Source organism: Triturus cristatus, chromosome 3_1, assembly GCF_964204655.1.
Source record: "Triturus cristatus chromosome 3_1, aTriCri1.1, whole genome shotgun sequence".
NCBI classification, from domain to species: domain Eukaryota; kingdom Metazoa; phylum Chordata; class Amphibia; order Caudata; family Salamandridae; genus Triturus; species Triturus cristatus.
In genome coordinates this window covers 204,221,822-204,245,463 of record NC_140583.1, presented here as the reverse complement: position 1 = coordinate 204,245,463, position 23,642 = coordinate 204,221,822, and the positions used below count along the sequence as shown (strand labels likewise).

At 45.5% G+C, this 23,642-nt stretch overlaps 1 protein-coding gene across 7 annotated transcripts in view; it reads right to left on the bottom strand.

Moving 5' to 3' along the window:
- The window catches only part of TLN2 (talin 2), a 1,262,084-nt gene that overhangs the window by 594,642 nt on the left and 643,800 nt on the right, over positions 1–23,642 (bottom strand). For all 7 annotated transcript variants that reach the window (XM_085643650.1, XM_085643649.1, XM_085643651.1 and 4 more), the window contains 3 exons: positions 20,262–20,359; positions 18,974–19,103; positions 11,608–11,760 (listed from right to left, as the gene is read on the bottom strand). In XM_085643650.1, coding sequence (XP_085499776.1) covers positions 11,608–11,760; positions 18,974–19,103; positions 20,262–20,359 — 381 coding nt within the window. The remainder of the gene's footprint in view (positions 1–11,607; positions 11,761–18,973; positions 19,104–20,261; positions 20,360–23,642) is intronic.

The window sequence follows — 23,642 nt, the reverse complement described above, 5'->3', positions numbered from 1 at the left end:
ACGGAAAGCCCCGGGATAGGTGTGGTTCCTATCGACCGATCTCGCTCCTCAACGCCGAGCCGAAAATCCTTGCCAAGATTCTCACGAACCGCCTGGTCCGGGTACTTGGCGACTTGATCCACCCGGATCAGTCGGGCTTTATCCCGCACCGTAACACTGCACTAAACCTTAGACGCCTCCATGGAGTGATTGCCAGGACGGGTACGATACGAGAGACGGCTATTGTGGCGTCCCTCGACGCCACGATGGCCTTTGACACGGTAGAGTGGGCATACTTGTGGGCGGTGCTGGCCAAATTCGGCTTCGGGCCTGGATTCGTGGGGTGGGTGAGGCTGCTCTATGAGGGGCCTCTTGCAAGCGTCGTGGTGAACGGGCGGGCGTCGGCACCTTTCGAGCTCGGGAAAGGCACCCGGCAGGGTTGCCCCCTGTCGCCGTTGCTGTTTGCCCTTGCTCTTGAGCCGTTGGCGGCGTGGATACGGTGGCACCCGGATATACGTGGGCTTTGCTGGTCGCCTGACCACGAAGACCATATTTCACTCTACGCTGACGACATTCTGTTATATCTTGCCTCGCCTAAGAAATCTCTGATAGTGGTTTGTGACGTCTTGACATCTTTCGGTAGAAACTCGGGCCTAGTCATTAATTGGGGGAAGTCACACTTGTATGTCCTGTGTGGGGATGTCCCGCCTGTTCCGCGTAACTGTTCGATCCAGATAGCCCGGCAGGGCTTTTTGTATTTGGGGATCTATATTTCCACCGACCCCATCTTGCGCTACGAGAAGAACTTGCTCCCTCCCTTGGCGCGCCTACGGCGGGATGTGGCGGGCTGGCGGCGATTGCCGCTCTCCCTCCTTGGCCGCGCTGCACTGTTTAAAATGATGTCCCTTCCCCGTTTCCTCTATGCCCTGCAGAATACTCTTGACCTGGTCCCGGCCAGCTATTTCCGTGAGATCGAAAGCCACCAGCACGCGCTCTTATGGGACGGGCGTCCGCGTATCGCAGTCGCTAAGTTGACGCTTCCGTGGTACGACGGTGGTATCGCGCTTCCAGACATTCGACGTTATTACTGGGCCACCCAGTTGAGCGCGATTAACCATGGTGTCTATGGTCCGGCGCTTAGCCCTGGCTTCGCCATGGACCGCTGGTTGCTCCGTGGGGGTAATTACCACAGAGCGTTGTATTCGAAATCGTCGGACCTCACCCTCACGGGGCCCACCAGAGTGGCCGTCCATGTGTGGAAGGTGGCGACGGACTCGCTGGGCTGGAGGGGTAAGCTTACCCTTGCCACCCCTCTGTTTGACTCCGAGATTCTGGGGAAGCTTTGGCGCACAAAAGGGTTCGAGAAATGGGATTTGATTGGCATATCCAGGGTTGGAGACCTTTTGGTTAAGGGTAAGATAAAGTCGTTCGAGGAGCTGCAGAGGGAATACGAGCTGGGGAGCACGGAGTTCTTCCGTTATGCACAAGTGCGCCACGCCTTGCGGTCAGTCCTTGTGGAGGGGGAGAAGGTGCCCGAGTCCTCTCCGTTGGAGGATCGGATCCTGGATGGTCACATGCCAGAGAGCACGATTTCGCTCATTTATAAGAAGCTTATCAATGTTCGGGCGGATCTTCTCCTAGGGTTGCGCGCCCAATGGATAGGGGACGGCCTTGAACTAGATGATGAGGATTGGCAGTACGCAGTTTCTTCTCCCAAAGAGGTCGCTATCCCCGCGCGCCTGCGGCTGGTGCAGCTTAAAATACTCCATAGGGTCTACGTGACGGGGCCCAGGTTGGTCCACATGGGTTTCTCTGAGGAGGGCCTATGTAAGAGAGGCTGTGGTATGGTGGGTACCTTCCTCCATATTATTTGGGAATGTGGTGCGATAATGGAGTTCTGGAGGCAAGTCCACGAGGTGATGGGGGAGGTGACAGGAATTGTTATGCAGCCTGAGGCGCGATGCTGTCTCCTGAATGTCTGGAGTCCTACTGACCACAACGCGGCACAGACTCAGTGGGTGACCCTGGGGAACATGGTAGCCAAGCGCGATATCGCTCGGCTGTGGGGCTCCAATAGGCCGCCCACATTGACAGCGTGGATGGAAAACATGGACTGGAACATGTTTAGGGAGAAGACAGTGTATTGTGCTCGGGGGCGCCCTCGGAAATGGCATGCTGTGTGGGGGCCATGGAACCAGTACAGAGGGGACATATGCCTGCCCCCCGACCCGGATCCGCCCGAGGAGCAACTTTCCCCTTAGTCTTTCTCCGGCTTTGACTTTCCCGCTGATATGTGATTGTTTCTAGAGTCTCTGCCTTTCCCTCCTTTGCCTTACTATAGATCTGTGCCTGTTGGACGTGATGGGGCTCGTCCCCCCTGATGGGAACCTCTATTGGTGTTTACAGTACTTTTCGCCTTGCTTGTGTTTAGGGTTGTATTTATGTTTATGCAAAATAGAACCTTTGGCTCTCCTGTCAGTGATATGTGGACGCAAGCATGTGTTGAATCTCTAAAGCTGCCATACCTCCGGGTTGTCGGCTGAATAGCTGTGTCACTGATCTAACATAAAGGTTTTTCAAAAAAAAAAAAAAAAAGACACCAGACACTGAACAAAATCTCATCCCACATGAATTCTACCTGCTTATCTGCTCTCAAATGACCTATGCATACACTTAAAAAGCACATATGAATTGATTCTAATCAGTGTTCTTAATTTCCGTTTGTTCTCAGTTTCAGCTAATTTTGAAATTCCAGACCACATTCTTGAAAACTTCTATCCAGAAGAACTGCTCCAGTCAGAACACTGCACTGAGTGACCCTTTACCGGAGCCTCTTCTGGCTAGAAGTATGGTACATGGACGTTCTGCGTAGCATCACATCAGAGGAAGAGCAAAGCACTTTTGGTTGGGATCGGGTATTTGCAAACTGCAGATGATTATTAATATTTGTCCAAAGCATTGCTTTATTGTAGTATTGGAGCGCTATCAATGAGCACACACATACATTTAGACCAACATAAAAGTATTCTATATCTGAGAGAAAACACTGAATAGTTACCTATACTGATGTGTTATGGGTATTTGTAAAGTGCACGGTCACCTGCGAGGGTATGCTGGCACTGAACAGGTGTGTGCCTCGCCCTACCTATAGTAGGTTGTTAACTGCAAAGCCAGTTCTTTAGCTTCTTGCAGCATTCAAGAGAGGAGGAGACCGTCCCACACTTTAGAAGATTAGAAACAAGATTACAAATGCAAAATCAATGAACTCCGGATCCCTGATTGGGAAGCTTTTACTATTTACACTTCCCTTCACTGGTCTAGCGTCCTCCTGAGCACCCCGGTAGGTAGTGCACTGCCCACCCTGACTTATTGCCCCCCCCCCCCCATATTTTGCATATTGCCAATTCGAGTCTACTTGGGGATATTAATCTCCATCTTGAGGACCCATATGACCTGAATTCATCCTTTAATGAAGATTTGTCTCTTATCATTTTGTCACTTGTAAATTCATCACCTACTCATGCTGCGGGGCGCCTTTTGGACCCTCTTTTTTCTAATATAAAGGACCTGATGATAAACCCCCCTCTTCAGCTCTGCTGGTCTGACCACTTTGCGGTGCCGTTTAAGATTAGGGTCTCGTCCCTTTCTCCCACAGCGCAGTTTAATCTGAAATCAAAAGTCCAGAACTGGTCCAAACTTACCGCCCCAGCACTAAATGAGCAACTACTTAGCACAAAGCCCATTCTCTTACAACAGCCCAATTTAAACCAAACTTTAATTCATCACTGACTCAATGAGGCCATTGATATCATCCTACCAACAACCTTTTAATATATGGGCGGAACTCATCCACCGGCTCCCTGGTGCACTCAGATTAGAAAGGAAAAATTGTAAAGCGTTAGAAAGACACTAGAGGAAGCTGTATGATGATGAGGCCAAGACTAAATATAGGGAGGCATTACAAGGGTATCATGCTCTCTGTAAGTTTGCTCGCGCTATATACTATACAGAAAAAATGACCAATGCCCAACGCTTTCAGAAGTCACTTTTTAAGGTGGCGAAAGAATGATCAGATGCTAGTAACATCTTGCCTACGCCCCCTCTTTCACAAAGCCAGTGTGATGAGTTGGCTCGTTTATTCCCACAAAAAGTGGACAAGATTCACTCGCAACTGGCTAAAGAATCTGTGAATACAGATCCCAACTCAAACATGGACACCTGTGTTATGCGTCTAGCTGAGGCTAATCACCCGGCAAACAAGACTGAGGCTGCTGTTATACTCGGTGCATGGTCTCCTTTGGATCTTGCATCTCTCCTGACCTTCTTTGGATCTTGCATCTCTCCTGACTGTCTTACCGTCTATTATGTCGGGTTCTCAGTTGGATCCTCGTCCCCCAGTTAAGCTCAGTCTATTGGATACAGCGGTCTTAACTGTGATTCTGGAGCTCCTTAATTCATCATTAAGGGATGGGATTGTGCCTCGGAGGTGGAGGCGTTCTTTGGTTCTCCTCTTTTTAGAAAAAAGCCAATTTGGATCCCTCTGGTTTGTCGGTTTTTTGCCCTCTCTACCTCTTACCATTCTTTTCCAAACTCCTGGAAAAGCATGTCAGCGCCAAACTCACTGCATTAGTTGAGACCCATCTTTTTCTTCATCCGCCGCAGTCTGGTTTAAGGGCTGCGCACAGCACTGAGTCTGCCCTTCTCGGCGTGACAGTACACCTTAGACAAATCTGGACACGGGAGGTACTGCCGCGCTCATTCGGCTGGATTTGAGGGCAGCTTCCGACACAGTGGCTCATACTATCCTGGCTGGCAGACTAGAGTCTTTAGGCCTTGAAAGTTCTGCCCTGAGTTGGCTTGTTTCTTCCCTGAGAGACGGTACTTTCCAGGTCTTTTCGGCTCATGTGAGATCCGAGCCACAAACCCTGACTTCTGGTGTTCCACAGCGTTCCATTTCAATCCCCTTGCTTTTTAACATCTATGTCCGCCCATTGGTGGATTTAATAAAGAATTGCAGGCTTACCCTTTTTCATACGTCGATAAGACACAGAATATTTTTTCTTTATCATCGGCTCAGAACCATGACCCATCTTTACTGAAACTGGGCCTGAGGAAAATGTCCTCATGGATGAATAAAAACTTGCTCAGGCTCAATGGTGACAAGACTGAGGTCATGGTCCTGGGTAACAACACTTCCCTCTAGGGCTGGACACACTGGTAGGAATCCTTGGGGACTTTGCCCACCCAGTCTACTAAGGTTAAAAATATCTGTGCTTTCTTATAGACTATAAACTTTCTTTGAAACCACAGGTGACTACGGTTACTGCTAACTGCTTTTCGGTCCTTAAATGGCTGAAAAAGATTATTTGGTTAATGCCCCTAGCAGCACAAAGGACTGTAATCCAAGCTCTAGTCATGTCCAGATTGGATTACGGCAATGTGCCTTACCTGGGTGTGGATAAGACTTCGATCCACCGCTTGCAGACTGTTCAAAATGCTGCTGCCAGGCTGCTTATTAGAATACTGAAATATGCTTCTGTCTCCCATCTGTTTCAGGAACTGCACTGGCTGGCTCGCGGTCTCTAAACACATTGCGTTTAAGGCACTGTGGTATACGTTCAAGGCCAAACATGGCTTAGCTCCTCGATGCATTCAGGAACTGGTAGTTCCTTATCAGCCTGTTTGATCCTTGAGATCCTAGAGTCATGCTTTGTTTTCTGTGCCAAGGTTTCGTTTAACGCGCATGAAGGCCGCTCTTTTGACTAACGTGGGCCAAAATTTCTGCCTGTCGATCTTAGAAACTGCAATTCATTACTTGTCTTTCGTAAAGATTTGAAGACGTGGCTATTCTAGATCCTTGTCCTGGGACACCCTATCTGCATTTATCCAGCGGCGGGAAACTCCTCAAGGTAGCTGTGCGCTTTACAAAAGCGATGTAAGAGAATGTACATCCGCCTGATCTGCTTCTGTATATGCATGCGATGCGTGCAAGGAGAAGTCCTGTGTCGTAGAGGTGTTTGGATGGTTGGTGGAAATAACTGCAAACTTTCAAAATGTTTACCTGCAAACGCACAAAGTGATAGTAAGGCTGACTACAACTTATAAGCAGGGCTAGAGAAGCATTTTACATATCATTGCTCTTTGCTCCAGACAACCTCATCCAAGCAATGGTTTGAAAAGGTAGATCTCCCGACCTTTTTGGAATGTTATGGTATCCGGAGCTGTTCGTAACTGATGCGGAAGAACATTCCGGATGTTTGCTGAGGCGCTGGTGAACGACCACCTCAGAGCGTGCATGGTTTGGAATTCTTGTGTTTCAGGCTGTGGTGGTCTAATCATAGCTTGGCATAGTTTAATCGTTCAGAATCTTCGCTGTCGTACCCTCTACACAACGTACACGAACCACTGTGATCTATCAGGCAACATGGTCATTTGCACTATTTGCACACTGATCAAACAACGTTATCCGTCTTACCCATTGCCCAGCTGAAACCTGTACTGCCTGTCAGCTCACAATGCTTGGAGGACTTCCATTTATGTTGAAGTAACTCATTACACAGCTTACCTTTGGATGCTGGGCTGAAGAATCATGGTTAACTGGGCGAGCATGTATGCACTATTCTGCAGTTCTCAAAGCTGACTCCACATCTGCTGCTGTCTTAACCTTGATGCACTGGCAACCCAGAGCTCTCTAGTCCAGTCTTTTAATTTAATTGCAAACACAAATCTTGGAATTGGATAGGCGTGGTGTGCAGCGCTTTTCTATACATGTTTGATGATGTGAATGTACATTACAGGCCTTCATGTGTTTGACTACAAGACAAGAGAAAGCTTATGCCTTATAATGAGGGATTGATCAAATGTCCGTTTCTTGCTGTATTTGTGCAAAGGTGGCAGAATAATATATTACTGTGTGTGCAAAACTGTCACATCTTCTCTACTTAAGTGGAAAGGGATTGTGGGCCTGCTGTATGTTAACAGCGGCTGCAGCTACAAGGTACAGCTCTTCTACAACATAACCTTGCTCGAAGCTCTGGTCTCTGCACCGGGTACTAAATGTAACATAAACTAAACCTTGCAAATACTTCCTATAAACACATCATTCTCAGTCAAATGTTACAAATACCGGGTTTCAAGCGAGAAGACCCACGTCAGCTCCATAGAGATGGGTTTATACGGAGGGTCCAGTGAAGCACCAGTCGCTGGAGACATGATGTCTATTGAGGACACTTAACTGAAGACCCTGGGGTATGAGACAACTACGCACGGATATCACATGGTTTGACAGCAGACAGCAAGACAATACGATGCTGCAAGGTAACCAGGGGGGTCTGGCTAGATGAAGAAGGATGTGCGATGAACAATGTCTGGGATCTCTGTTTCAATCACTTTGACCATTTTCATAACCACTCCGCTAGCCAGTAAAATGATTATAAGCCTACATCATATGATCTAGATTAGATGAGCACATAGTAAATGCTAATTATTATAAAACATCAGAGTCTGTGTGTGGGGGTATTCTGGGGTACAAAGCGGGGTCCTTTACGTTTACCTTGCAAGAGAAACAGCTTCTTTGATTTCTGTCGCATTCTAGCCACTCCCACACTCCGGTAACTATAGTTCAGAGGATTGGATGGGAAACCCCCTTTTAAGATATTAAACCTGGCGCAACTCATCCCCTAAAAGGGAGGGTTTCATGATATGAGGAACCAAAGCATGGAATTAAAAATCCTAAGAATTCGACCAATGACTACTCCTGATTCAAGAATTGAGCCTCCAGGGAGGGCAGGTTTGTGGCGAATGAGAAGCATAGACAGATGATGTGCATTTCCCTCTTCATGTGTCTGCAAGGCTTCATAACATTTTAATTCTCGCTTATTCAGCGCAAGAGCTGTGCTGCTGTAGGCTTCCCTTCCTTCCTTGTGTTATCTCCGCCATGGAGCATGGACCAAGTACATATATTCTTCCTCGTCTTGTTTTTCAGCACACTTTTTTTAATAAGCGTTTCGGTACTATTCCAGGACATGCAATGTGCTTTCCTACTTTTAATACTGGCATACAGCTTCTTATTTAGTTTGCTTTCACCCTATCTGCCATTTTCATTGACGCTTCACTAATGCTCTGTAATTACCGAACAAGGGTGAGGAATGCTTTCAAAAGATGGGCTTTTCTTTTACATTGGGTTTTCTTTATTTTTTTTTTTGAAAACCTTTATTGTGCACATTTATGTCATCTTACAACGCACATTCACCGTCCAGGTGGTAAAGCAGTTAAATAAAGTGTACATCACCAGAGATAAGAACACAGCCATTTAGCCGACAACCCGGAGGTCCGGCGGCATTATTCAGGATAACATGCGCGCAGAAGGGGGGGTGTGTGCGTTGTAAAGGGAGTAGGCGCGGAATGTTACGTATGTGCTTTTTAGTTTTAGAGGTGTCGCAGGTGCATGCTATCAACGGTAGAGGATGGCGCTGTGATCTAGCCCACTCCACAGCTATGCCGGCTGCCACCCAAGCCCCAGGTCAGTGACCCAGCGGACGTCACCATGTCCCCAGAATGTAGAGGCCTCCGGGTGGTCGAACGCCAGCAGCGCGCTCAGAGTGCAGGCCGCAGCGCGGCAAGGATAACCCGGTATAGCTCACAGCTACACATATGGCAGCGCATAGAGCTGGCGAGCCTGGTGTGCAGCATCATAGTCCTTATCCATCCCGTGTATGCATAGCAAAAAGATGTGCTAGGGTTAAGGTCATAAACTCAAACAGGGCTGAGGGGGAGAGGGGGAGTGAAGAAGGGGGGGGGGGGAGATCGGTCTGCGGCAGAGCAGGAGGGTCATTGGCTGTCAGGCTGGGCTCGGCAGGACTGCGCGATGTGCGCGGGGGGTCGCAAGTCAGGAGGGGGAAACAAAAGAGACAGAGGGCTTTCAGGGAGGTCGAGACTCCCTAGTGTCCGCGTCCGCACCCGCCCGCCAGTATCCCCAGGGCGTCAGGGGCAAGCAGGGGCAAAGGGGGGGGGGGGGGGAGATAAGAGTCGTCTTCCCAGCAGCCCCAGGGCCGGCGCTGTCCCTACATTGGGTTTTCTTTAAAATTAACTAATTCAGGACACTGCATTCATTTGCACCTCTCTGATGTTTTTCGGCTTCTGATTTATGTTGCTTTCACCCTATCTGCCATATCTAGCGACGCTTTAGTTACTTACACCCACAACTGTACTACTCTATTCCACTCTATACTACTATGCCACTACACTACACTCTATTCTACTCAAGGCCACTCTACAGCACTCTATGTCAGTTCACTCCATACCACTCTGCGCCACTACACTTTATGCCACTCTACTCTATGCCACCCTGCTCTATCACTTTATACCACTCTACGCCACACCACTCTATTCTACACCACTGTACTCTATGCCACTCGGCTGTATGCTGCTCCACTCGATGCCACTCTACTCCACTCTCCTCTGTTCTATGTCACCAAATTTAAGGAATTGGCTAAGCAAATAGCTCTTACATTGGCGCAATCTATTGGCTTTGCCAATGCTTGTTAAAACTAGATGACAGCTACTTTTTAAGGAGATGAATAAACCAAGAAAGTGACTTTCAACTGGCTTTTGCTGTGCAGGGAGGCGACTATTTTTGTGAAAGTGTGAGTAGTGTTCCGGTGAGTGGGCTGTGTGAGTGATAAGTTTATTAAATGTCTTTCCCCTCCTGATGGGATGGTGTCTGCAACTTAAACTAGAAGTGCGCACCTAATTTGGAGCTGTGGATGCATCTTATTAGACGGGTCTGATTCCATCTATTGAGTAGCTTCTGTAGAATGCTTGCATCCAGGAAATAACAATCATCTAACAAGGAACTGATACTGGTCCCTGCAAAGAAGGCGCCAGATGCTGACAGAACCTGTTGTGTTTTCTTTATACTGGGTTTGTGGGAAAGGATACTTCATAGTATTGCATGACATTATGACACTGTTGAGGAGTTTAGTCTGTAGGATTCCTTCAATTGGGCTAATGCGCCTCTCTCTGCCTCTCTTCCCTGGTCATTTGTAGAAGCGAAAATAAATAAACAACAAACAGGCAACTTCTCCTTTCTGGTCCTTTACAGGCTACCAAGCCTTGCCACAAGTTGTGAAGTTGCTCCGCATCTTCTCGGAAGCGTAATGCTATGATTGTGTGATCCTCAGCATAGACGATTTAGCCAGTGGATGCTTTGCAATTCATAAGCCAGCTGCCCAATAGTAGTTCACTCACTCATTAAGTTTCACAATGACTTTACAAATTCTTAGGGCGAGAGTGTCCCTAAATATTATCTTCTCGGTTGCGTATTACCAGACCTCAGCAGCAAGACTTCCAGGTCCAAAGCTGTGGAAGTCAAGTTTTTCCCTTAGTGGAGAAATCATATGTGGTCTCTGTATTCAAAGTACTTTCAATCACACTGAAACTAACACCTAGCAATGCTTGGGAATAAACACAGATACCAGTAATTTTGCTCATTCAATGTGAATCTCTTGCAATGCAAACCCAAGAGCAGATGCAACACTTCGGTGGTCAGATGCTCCATGTGCAACGCTGTCCAACAATTGATAAACCCTGAGATAAGACACTTGAACCTCTTAAAAAGGAATACCACATACCTCTGTTACACAGATCTTCATTGGTGCAAACACACCTAGCCCATGTCGTAGATAGCACAGAGGTGCAATTCTATTCATAGTGCTGCGCTACACAAGCATCCCTCGTTAGAGATCCACGTAATATAATGTAGTGGGAACCTTTGTGTGGTTCTTTCCATTTCAAGCAGACTTAAAAACTTATGCGAAAGCATGCTGAGCTTCTAGCTGTCATGGATTTTAGGATTCAGGACACATTTAGAACAGAGTTTAACCGTCTACCATCAGAACATCAAACATCAAACCTGAAAAGAAGTCTTGAAGATGAGAAAACCCGCGCCTTCAACAGCACGGCGTTTCACCGTTACCACCTTCAGTCAATCACTGGGCTCAATATCAACTGAACAGCCTCAAGGTTCATCAGCATTACTGCACATCTGGTACATGAGACTGGACCAACAGTATTCACTGAAATCGAATGCGGTCCCCCACCATCCCCACTGACAGTAGCGACAGGCATTCTCTGCAGAAAATACACTGCTAAATTACATTTATAACTTTTTGTCCACTGGCACAAGAAAACAATTTGTTTAATCGTGCAATGACTTAATATAAAAATATAATTATTTTTTGCTCCCTTACACAAATTGTTTTTTTAAGCTAAAAAGGTATTCCTTAAATTATAACTGGAGTTAATATTATGCAAGGATTTCTAATTGTACAAGATGTACTATTCAGCTGGAAAAAGACCATCTCAAAATAAAACTAATTATAAATGCAAAAATTAATTGGCTGTCTGATATGTGGATTTCTTCCCCCCGGTTGCTTTTCTTCAGATCTCAACGTTGCCATGATTTCTGGGCTCTACGATTTCTTTATAAGGATTTAATTTTAAATACATTCTTAAAACCAGTAGGGTTCGTTCTATGTCTCCTCAGAGCCATGCATATGAAATTCTAAATTTCACCCCTGTCGCGTGTAGATATATCTACACCCCTGTGTAACTCCAAATGTTACTCACGCTCGTCATCCGTGTGCAGCTTTGCCTTTAGCTTCTCCATCTTTCGTTCGTCGCGGAGTAGTGTGCGGTCCTTCTTTAGCGTCCCTGTTCCTTCTTCTTTCTTTTCCTCCATTGTCTCTTGTATTAGAGAGTATTCTTCATAATTTGTAATTCCTAAAATAAATAGCATCAGGAAAAGGGTTAACACTTCACCTACATCTACCCCATGGGAATAGGGAGAACTATAAAAGGCGAAACACATTGCAAATAAGGAACACATTATATAACAGGAGATGCGGGCGTGGATTAATGGCGACAAATGTTTGTGAGGGGTTGGCAAACGGTGCCTAATCACGAAGAGCTGGCTGAAAAGTGAACAAAAACCTGCATTTGAAGACTACATTAGGTGACTGTACGAATAGGTCAGTAACTATAGCATGCACACTTCATTTAAGAACTCACTCCATCAGTTGCCAATTCTACATCAAATGGAGTTTGTTAAATGCTTAGCAAGAGCCTGTCACTTTCTAGCACAGACCCCAGAGTTGAAATACCCCTTTTCTAACCAAAGCATTCAATGACTTATTAGAGCTTCTATACAATGACCTGAAGAACAACAAAGGTCTTTTCATAGCTCTATCAGACGCATGATCTGCATAGATACTATTTCACATGCTAAGCCTTTCTTTGATGTACATGTATGCTAGTTAATATTTTTTTAACTATAATCTTTAATACCATTTCATGCTGTAAAAAAAAAAAAGAATGACATGCAATGGGGACAGAAGACACTCCTTAGCAGAGATGATCATGAGGATCTGACCATGGCTGCTAAATCCGAGATGGAAACAAGCTGAATAAAGATGCAGAAAACCTGCTGAACTGAAAAAAGCATGGGATTAGACACTAGGTCTTGGTTTGCTAATGCTTTGTGGTCACCACTATTGGTTTTGCCAGTGCTTGAATCTTTTGTTATGCACCCCGCATTTACTAAACAAGTAGTGGTGACCATCCATGCTAAAAGCATAGAAAATATTATTTTCTCTATTTTCAAAATGTCCACCTAGAAAGTCTATAAAGCACTGTTTTCTATACATTCTGCAGTCTCAAGAGAGGCACCCATTGCATGGTGCAAGGTGATGCATGCCATCATGTTGCTTGATGCAGTGTCTGTCCAAACATCGGGCACTGGCAAAGCCAAATGCAGCCAGGGTGGTATACGAGAGGCGGGAGAGTGAGCAAACACAATGGAAAGGGGGCATCAAACAGAGGGCAGCAGGGGAGCGCTGGATAGAGGTGGGGTAGAATTACATAAAAAATAGTGCAATGGGGAGAAGTAGGAGACATGGGGGGCCAACTAAATCCGCTGACAAGTGATCGTGGAGGGCAGGGAGGGGTGGGTGCGGAGGGAGAGGCGGTTTCGCCTATGTAATGAATAAAGAGCTGTTTTCATCAATCATCTTCCCAAAGAAGGAAAGAACTCTCAGACAAATAACACAGGAGTGGAGATGATATGGTGCAGCGGTCAGAGCTGCTGACTCGAGAGCTGGGGATCCCGGTTTGAGTCTCGGCAGCGCCGCGCAGCATCCTGTGATTCTATGCAAATCACTTAATCGTTCCAGGTGATAAATTGTTTTATAAATATGCTACAAGAATAAAAGGCAAAACTTTATGAAAATATAGTTCCACCAAAGCGGATGTTAACAGTATTTCGGCGGCAGGAAACTGATAAGAGAGGCAGACAAGGAACAAGCATTTGTAAATGCAGGAAATATGCTACAGCCAATAGAAATGGAGGAAAGGTAAGTGGCATGCACGGAAACCAATGAGAAGCCAGGAAAGAGAGGATGCGGGATGTAAGTCCCATTTAGGTTTATATTTAAAACAATAGATTTCTTTATTAGGTGAAACCTAAAAAGTAGGTCTCTGTATTAAGCAGTGGAAGGACTCAAATCAAAAACTGAAAAAGGATGGTAAAAACGCTATACTGCAGGGGAGGGACAACAGAAGAAGTGGAAGGCAAACCATAAAAAAGCAAGGACGTGATTGACAAGAAAGCCAACCAATAATATGCAATGGTCTGGCCCAAAACCCAACACAAGCACTGGTACAGTCCACAACTGTGAACAGACCAGCTGACACTAGGCGAGCCCCCCCAAAAAAAACAATAGAAAAGAATGCTGTAAAACAAATTAGAGACAGCACAAACAAACAGTGGCCATTCTCAGTGTCATAACTTCAGCCATATGCTCACAGGTTTCAAAGACCACAAATCTATGTCAACTGAAACTAATGACCGCATTACCAGCAGGGCCAAAGGAAAGCGTTGTAAACAAGTAGCTCCTGCAGGGCTACCTCACGCACAAGACTACCACGAAGCAACCAACAAGTAGCTCCTGCGGGGCTACCTCACGCACAAGACTACCACGAAGCAACCTCTTGAGTGACTCCGTTTAATGCCTCCTCGATCAGTAACGGAGGACCTCTGAGAGGCGTGGATGGCCTGGGCTAGTTTCAGGCGTATGACCCTGAACTACGAGCAAGTCTCAACGAAATGTTTTCCAACTACAGCCTCAACCCAGAAGCCTATCCCCACACCCATAAAAACCACATGCTTATGATGGGGAAAGGTGGGGACATATTTGTGTCGTTCGGGCTATTTCATTCTGATGCTTCACTCTCACCCTGTCAGATCACAGGAGCTAAGCAGAGTCAGGCCCTGTCAGCAGCCGGTCAGGAGGCTGGAGGTGCAAGGATGTGCCAAGGGCACAGAAAGCACCGCACTATTGTCGAGGCGACATTTGTTTCTAATCGCAGGTTGTCAAACGTTTCTAATTTCAGCTCAAATTTCCTACTAGTTGTTGGATGCGTAGATTACTCGAGGTAAAGAAAACATGATTCAGGTCGATGAATGTTAGAAAAGAAACCCGGATTTGGAACTCATTAAAGTTGAACATTTAAATTGAAGTTCACTACGAGACTGCAAGGAAATACAAGCAGAAGCCCAGATACAGAGGAATCCACAATCAAGGATTTATACAACAAAAGGCCTATTGCTATGTACTCTGATGCTCTGTCAATGCTCAGATGGGAGTGCACATCCCAAGGTCAAGGTCACACACTACCAGGCATATTCTAAAAACATATTAGACCACAACATATATGTTGCTTTGGGCAGAAATCAGCTATACTTTTGTGGTGAGACGGTGGAAACTCTGCTGACAATGGTATGGAAGTGATATCTTGTGGAAAACACAAATTGGCAAAGCCAACTGGCCTGATACTGACTGCCAGCCTTTTTACGTTGTCAAAGCTTGCTTTGGTCTATCATGGTTTTTGTATACCTTTATTGTTAGGGGAGCTGCTGGACCACTGCCAAAATAAACAAGCATTGGCAAACACAATAGGTCTCGCCTATGCCAGAGCTATTGGCTTTGCCAATGTGTTTTAGCCATGTTGTACACCAGCAAGGCTAAATGTTAGAGGCGTAGAAGAGAGTAGCGTGGCGTGTCAGAGTGGAATGGTGGAGAGTGGGGTGAAGTATTGTGGAGTGTACCGGTGAGAGTTCAACCTCTTTGACTATGTTAGGCAGTACAGGAGCAGTTCTACCCGCATCAAAGTTCGTCGAGGAGGCTTACACAATTAAACGCTGCGGGAAGGGATGCACAGACAAATGGACAATTCAAGGGAGCAGGTCAGTATTTTCATGACACAAACCTATATACTGCTGGGTTAGATTGGGATTCATCCCAGGTCTGTGCCACACATGATCCATCAGTGCCTCATTAAAAGGCAAGCTACCAACCTGACGTCTTCTTGGCAGATAAGGTATCGATAGAACAGTACATCCTCACCTTTACCGTATGCTTCGAAATGCAGCATGCACCATCAGCTTTCTTTGTGGATGCTGAAAAGGCTGGAACATCCACTGTTGAAAATTCTACCTCTGGGGCAGTAGCCAAGCCATGAGCATGCTGGAGGTAGGTCGACAATACAACAATCATAGAATACGAGTACAGTGAAAATATAAGTGGTTACGGAGCCCACATCTGCGGATGCAGGGAGGCCAGGAACAGACATCACAAGGATTTGGAAGCCATATATAGGATCCAATGCATCACTTCTAGTGTGGCTGCCAGACGTCAGACAACACCAACTAGTGCTAGTAACTAGATACTGCTTTAAAAAAAAGTTCATATTCGGTCCGCAGCATGGGTAAAGAGCTCATTGAAGGAAATTAGAGGAGACTGTATCTATTACAACCAAACTATCTAGGAACAGAACAATGTCAACAGCATCCCACCATTTTCTTGACTTCTCTTTTGCCTTTAGCTCAACCAAGGGACAGGTGGAGCATGGTCAGAAGATTATTTCTGTTAGTAAGTTAAAGTACTTAGACGGTGGGCAAATCTTGGTTGGGCCTGAGCCCAACCGAAGCATACTTTGCCATCTTACATCGCTACTATCACAACAATGAGCTCTTTCTCTATTTACTCTTCCTGCCTCGCAAATGCATTGAGTGTATGATTTCTTACAGCCCCTTAACAACCTTTGATCGTGCAAGCGCCAACCATCCTGCCATCACATAATGGACATTTCATTGAGGCTTGCGGTACAAAATCACCTATATTCTTTGAATGTCTTGGCTGAAAGATGATTTGTTTACCATAACTAAAGCTGCAACCCACACACCCAACTTCAGTGGTAGGCAGTCTTTTTAAAGCAAGTATGCAACCTTCGTCTTTGAGCAGGAGGATGGAGTACCATTTTTAGTTAAGAAATCATTTGAACCAACACAAATCAATTGTGGCTGAAGAAATATCCTGCTGGACCGCCCAAAGTCTCCCACTTGTTTCATATGTCGGACAGTTTGCCTATATAAGTAAGTCGCTAATCATCAGCATCGGCCCTTCCTGTTCTTGCACACCTCTTTCTTACACCTGAAGCGATCAAGTGTCACCTGTGCCCCGCATGACTATAGTAACTCGGATAAAGTACGAGATAATGAATATTATACAAATGATAAACTCTTGTACTCGGTCAATAGCCAGCCATCGTGGTCCATTAGCTTGCATAGAAAAAGTTGTTAGAGTAATTTTTCATATAATCACTGTTCAAGCAAATTAATTAAAAAAAAAAAACAGGAGGTAAACAAAACATGCCTATCCACCATGGCCTTTATTTATTCCACTTCATGAAAAACAACATCTTTCGATGACCCTCTCTTCAAGCTTCCCAAGTAGACTTTGGAGGAGGTAGGGCAGCAGTGGGCTCATTTTTGAGGCACTGAAGAGCTGACCCACCATCACTTACGAGTCCATTTCTGGGCTCTCTCTGTGTCACCTAGGCGTGCTTAAGTGTATTCAGATCTACAAATTTAGCATCTATTGCCTTTGTTATGAATGATGACAACATGGTAATGGTGATTTCACTTACATTGTCTATCATGTGAGTGCACACAATACACACAAACATCTGTGACCAAGACGGGAACATAACAGTCGGCACAAGGCCTGACCTATGCAGCAGCACTGGGATTTCAAGTGTGAAACTTAAACTGCATTGTGAATCAAATTAAAACAAAACTTATGTAAGGGAACTGCAGGGAAGAAACACATTTAAGAAGTAATTGTGCTTTTTATAAACCCAATATTTGTTTGGGCGACAAAACATATTTTTCCCCACACATACAGTGCAGAAAAACAGTTATAACCTGATTATCAAAAATTTGTTCATAGACTTGGAAAAAAACTACATTTTTAGTAACAGATGTTTTGAATTAACTCTCAAAGCAGGACAGAGTGAAGAATGCGGTCTTTAATCTGTAATCTTGTAAAAGCCCCATCCCACATAACTAGCTGTTTCCATGCACAGGCGGTTGTGTTCATAAGCATCGCCCTGGCAGGCAGGAGGGCTCCCACAGAGCAGAGGAAAGGCTGAGAAGTCGGAACACACAGCACAGGAAGTCCAGCAGGGCATGGAGGTAGAATGCACTCTTTCAGGAACAGCTATTAAACTGCATGTTTGACATCTGAAGTTCTAATATTAAGTTCTTTATTTGCTACTACATGTTGCTACAAAAGTGACCATGCATTCGACTGGAGGAGCAATATCCTATTCGCGCCTACCCCCACCAAAACGAAATGGAAATCCCCCCGACCCTTCTTCATGAAGTGGGTGATAGACCACTGAGGCCCGTCTCTTTTCCCCTTTCAGCAGTTGATGTAGCTGTCAGCATGGATACAGCAATACTGCATGTGCTGTCTACTGGAGACGTAGCAGGCAAACCACGCATGAGGCTGGTTGCCCTAGCATGCCGCCTTCCCCCACCCCACAGCAATCCTCTGGTGCGTGAGTGGCAGGCAGCCTGTGCTACCTGGATGAACCTGGATTCTCTGGCTTAACTCATTTGTTGACTCCGGGCTGTCAAGTGTCTGTAGGGACTGTGGTTACAAGCCACGTTTAGGTTGCGAAAACATTCTCAGAGGCCTCACTTGTTTGTATGGACCAGATCATAGAACCTCGCCTGTGCCCATGACACCCAATGCTGGGTTACTGAGGCCAAGATTGCCCTACCCCAGTGCGATTCCCTAGGCCCTTTGGATAGCAAGACCAAAGAAGATATGAAGCGCAAGTCCTACAACGGTGTCCATGGAGAGGTACGTAAACAAATTTCAGTGAGGAGTAGTTGTGGAAAGGGGGTAAAGTGAGCGGTGTTGCTTTAAACCTCTTGGTAGACGTTGGAGACATGGCTTTTGCAGTCACCTTGGGCTCACATTGTGAGGAGAGTGAGCTGGGAAATAACCTTCTCCTGTGCTGGTCACAGTGAGCACCTGGAGTGATAAAACAGCGGCTAACAAAAATATTTGACCTCCAAGGGGTCTGAAGCGTGAAAAAGGCAGGTTGGGCAGAGTGCATGGAAAGACAGAGGAGGAGGAAGTATGAATGCAGGGTGGCGGGGGTCAGTGAAAAACTTATTTCAGGTGGACCTAAAACGGAGTACTGTGGAGAGAAAGTTTAAATCGAAGACATATGTATTGTTTTTCATATAAAAAGGACATGAAGGAAGTGCTGCTCTGATAGTGGGTAGGATCGGAGTGAGAGTTTATCGGAGAGTGGTCACAGAGTTGAGTAACGTGTGTTTCTTGTAGGTGGTTATGTTGGGACCCCCTACAACATTTGCCATCCCTTTAGTACTCTTTACAAAGCCTGGATCTCACTTATGGTGTTGTGAAAGATCTATGCAAAATGCTAAATAGACTCAAAAGATATGTCAAATTTAAACTCTCAATATATTATGCGACTGGAGGGTGAATCTTTGCAAATAATAGCGGGTGATATTGTTGCAGATCATAATGGCTTCCAGTGCATTCCACTTCAAACTCACCTATTCTACTGCAAATGGTGACCAACAATTCTCCAACAGTTTTTGAGTCATCCACCATGATGGTTTTCGCTGCTCCATCCAGCATCCTAATTTTCTGAGGTCGCTGCTTCTTTTTGTATTCCAAGATATCCTAGAAGACAAGACGCATATTACCATACCATAGACATTTCTTGATACTATCCACATGTTTTTCTGTAAATAAAACACAGAACAATACATTACAAACGTCTCAGTCAAATAGAACTTCCTACTGAAGCCGAATGGTCTCTCAGGGAGCTAGACGAGTACTTGAGAGGCCATGCCTCTGTGACAGGGGTTGGAACAGAATCTGGTCCTTCCAACATACAACTGACTCTACTGCAGTCCGGGCTTTCTGAAGATCTCTTGAATGCGTTACAGTATGTCTCCCATTCTATTGCTCCCTTCCAAAATGAACTCCCACACTGCTATAACCTACTCATCGTGTATCTTGCCAGCCTCACAATATCCAATAAAGCTTTTCAATGCTTGCCTCTGACGAGACCTAGCTCCACAACTACGCAGTGGGGGTTAGCGGCATTTGTAGGTTTCATTACCAGTAGCCTCTATCCTGTAGTGTCCACTGGAGTGATACAAAGCTCAGTACCTGAAGTTATACCTGCATGGACTACTCTACACACAAACGGAAAGACTATAATTTGCCCCACTAGCCAGGTTCTGAAGTTGAGAAGACAGAAGATGTAACGGGGCAGTTTGGGAGAAAATATGCCAGGTACATCAATCCTCCGAGGTAGGCATCGACACACAGGCAGGCAAAGCTCTTGATAGTTTCACTCTTCAACTAATCGCTGTGATTCTTTTCCCAAACAGCTGCAACCCATCTGTATGCTCTTTCATGTAATCATCTTCTGATAAGCTGTCGACCTGCTGCAAGGTGAAGCTCTTGCCTTGTGACCACAATATGAAACTTTTTGGTACCGGACGCACTTGAAAAACGTCTACCCCAAGAGATTGAAAGATTGTTACATTTTGTCCTCCACAAGTCAGAGTGATCTCCTTTTCATCCCCAGTTTCGTATGTGAGTGCCATTATGTCACTCGAGAGTAGGTGTGCTGATGCGACCACTGTATAACCATGAGAAACCATCTTCATGGAGGATTTAGATTTCATTGACATGCACTAACCTATCAAGACGTTTAAATCATCTATTTTAGGAGAATACTCAAGTACAAACATGGAAAGCGCACACTACATTTTATCACTTTATTACAACTAACAAAGAACTTGATGTTCATAGAAATATTCCTACCCCATTCCGTAACATGTAATAATCCAGTGTTCTTCCAGCTTCCAGCCATATACCCTTCCGAGGATCTTCATCGGACAAAAATAAACCATAGTCAAAAGCTGTGTAGGAGAGGAAAGAAGTGTGTGTTAAAATCCAAAAAATAGTAAGACACACCAAATGAAAGTATAGGTAATAATAAAAATTGATTACAATGAATTGAGTAAAAACTTATTCTTAAATTGACCACAACTTCCTCATAAATATAGTTTTGAAAACTAGGGGGTATTAAGACCATTTGTGCAAATGTATAATTATAGTTGCTAAGTCCTGCAGAGGTCATAAAGTTTGCTAACAGCTTTCCAACTCCACAAAGTCTGTCACATTTTGAATAACTTTGTCTGCAACTGAAAATTCTAGACATTGCACGGACTATGACAGAATAATTTCAGACTATACAGGGGCTACATTTTTGGCATCCAGGGGACTCGTGTACCACACTACTACATGTGTTATAGACTTCTTTGGATTACAAAACTAATTGTTGCCCACCTCAAATGGCTAGCCACCAAAATATGCCTTTCATAACCAAGCTTTTAAAACAGTAGAGAGGAATTACACACAATTCATAAGTAAAAAGCAATGTGCTAAGCAATCAATAAAAATAGATAAATCGAGAGGCCTTTTTAATAATTTGTGATTTCTTTTTATTCCCGTAATTTCTTCATTTACAGTCGGACAGTTTTATGCAGCCAACACGTTTTGCCCGGTTATTACCTTCTTCAGGGCCAGACAACTCATAAGTACTATCCCAAGTTTTGAAGGGAACTTGTTTCTGCAATCGGTCCTGGTTCATATGTCACTTAGTTACACAAGTTCTCTAAGGGTCCCATAAGACATGTGTGGAGTGTCCTTCAGATTTCTATTGCCCAATTCACTGAGTAGGTTACTGCATCTGAGGCCGTGTTCAGCCATTCGAACTCGTCTCTATGTCAATTTGGCATCTTCCCAAATTAGTCAATTATTTTTGCTGATTGCTTCGGACATTGCTTTTTACTTATGAATTTTGTGCAGTTGCCTCTCTACTGTTTTAGGAGGTACTCAATTTTGCATGCCACTGAATGTAACAGTCAAAGGAATATCAGACCAAAGAAAACAAGATAATTGCAACTGGCCTTGTTCAATACTGCATCTTTACAGGATAAGGCTCTAAGCTCTAAAATATGACTAAAAAGGTCACCACACCTACCTTTATGGAAGGAAAAAAGTACCCCAAAGTTAGTCTTTGGTCAATGTTGTGTTACCCATTAATTCATATCTTTTTTTCAGTGAAATCTAGTAGCAGAAACCCTAAAAACATTTCTATAGTGACTAAGGTCAGAATCACTGCCCTGACACCATATTAGTCGGTTCACTGCAAAGAGTGTGGCAGTTGCACATTTAATCATAACACTCAAACATACTGCTCAAAGACATGGAGGGACACGGTGCAAATAACCAATGTTATATGCTGATATATTTTGTTCATTTTCCCCATTTGATATTCTTCATCAACCCAAAATACAATTTGAAATACACAACCCAAAATAGAGAAACCCAAATTCCCAGGTACTAATGCAATTACTGAAAAAAAGAGGTCTGGACAAGACCTACGACTGCCCTGATATTCTAGAATAAAAAGATAGGGCCTACTAGTACCATTGTCTTAAAACAGTATATAGGTCAATGTAAAAGATCCAGCCCTCACACATCCTACTAATAAACAAGCATTGGCATAGCCAATAGGTATCGCCTTTAGGACCTTTTCAGTCTTTAGTTATCCAGCACAATATCCTTGGTGCAACAACATCAAGTGTTGCATGGCTAAACACTTATAAGGTCCCAAAGGCGAGACCTTTTGGCTATGCCAATGCCTGTTTTGAGTGAGTGGCTCGTGCAGGTATGCCACTGTGAGATAGAGATGCTGCGAGTGCTTTTACAGGAGCCCCTGTGACATTGCGCCTCTTCAAAATGTATCTTGGGTCTGGTGTAATACTTCTAGCCCCTACTCCCGCCTTCTCGCACCCAACGCATCCTTAAATGTGCCATGTACAGCTGGAGTTGCCACTCCTATAACCCGTGCCCTCCAGTGACACTTAAACTGTCTCGGGTAGTGGTGGTGGACGTGGTGGTGGTGGACGTGCTGGTGGTGGTGGACATGGTGGTGGTGGACGTGGTGGTGGTGGACGTGGTGGTGGACATGGTGGTAGTGGTGGACGTGGTGGTGGTGGACATGGTGGTGGTGGACGTGGTGGTGGTGGATGTGGTGGTGGTGGACGGGGTGGTGGCGGACGGGGTGGTGGCGGACGGGGTGGTGGCGGACGGGGTGGTGGCGGACAGGGTGGTGGACATGGTGGTGGACATGGTGGTGGACATGGTGGTGGATGTGGTGGACATGGTGGTGGATGTGGTGGACATGGTGGTGGATGTGGTGGACATGGTGGTGGACGTGGTGGTGGTGGACGTGGTGGTGGTGGACGTGGTGGTGGTGGACGTGGTGGTGGTGGACGTGGTGGACATGGTTGTGGTGGACATGGTTGTGGTGGACATGGTTGTGGTGGACATGGTTGTGGTGGAGATGGTTGTGGTGGACGTGGTGGTGGTGGACGTGGTGGTGGTGGACATGGTTGTGGTGGACGTGGTTGTGGTGGACGTGGTTGTGGTGGACGTGGTGGTGGTGGACGTGGTGGACGTGGTGGATGAGGATGTGGTGGTGGACGTGGTGGTGGTGGACGTGGTGGTGGTGGACGTGGTGGTGGTGGACGTGGTGGTGGTGGACGTGGTAGTGGTGGTGGTGGACGTGGTGGTGGATGTGGTGGTGGACGTGACGGTGGTGGTGGACGTGGTGGTGGACGTGGTGGTGGTGGTGGATGACGATTGGGTAGGAGGGTGCTGGCAGAATGTGGAAGGAGAGGAGGATCTCGAATGGGGCACATGGGAGAGCAGAAAGAGGCCGAATATTAGAAACAAAAAAAGGCGAGTAGATATAACACTAAACAGATTTAACGGGGTGGTCCCTTCTTATAGCGCATGTGAATGTTCCTTAGCACCCCGTTTTTAGTAAACAGGGGGACCATGGGGAGATTAATTGATTAATCATGCATGATGATCGCTCTGTACACCCCAGTATTGCATTTAAAATTTAAAGCGCATTAATGCGCAATGCTCCGTTAATAAAAAATAAATACGTCATGGCTGCAGTGAGAGTGGCTGATGTAATGTAACTGGATGTCTTGTAAAGGTCTCTACTACTCTTGAGTTCAGTTTGCGTTGTATGAATTTGCTAAACAAACAGCCAGCAGACCTTGTAGAGCAAGAGCCTATTATATCCGTTCATGTAGTGCAAGCATAGCAATGACGGCTCTG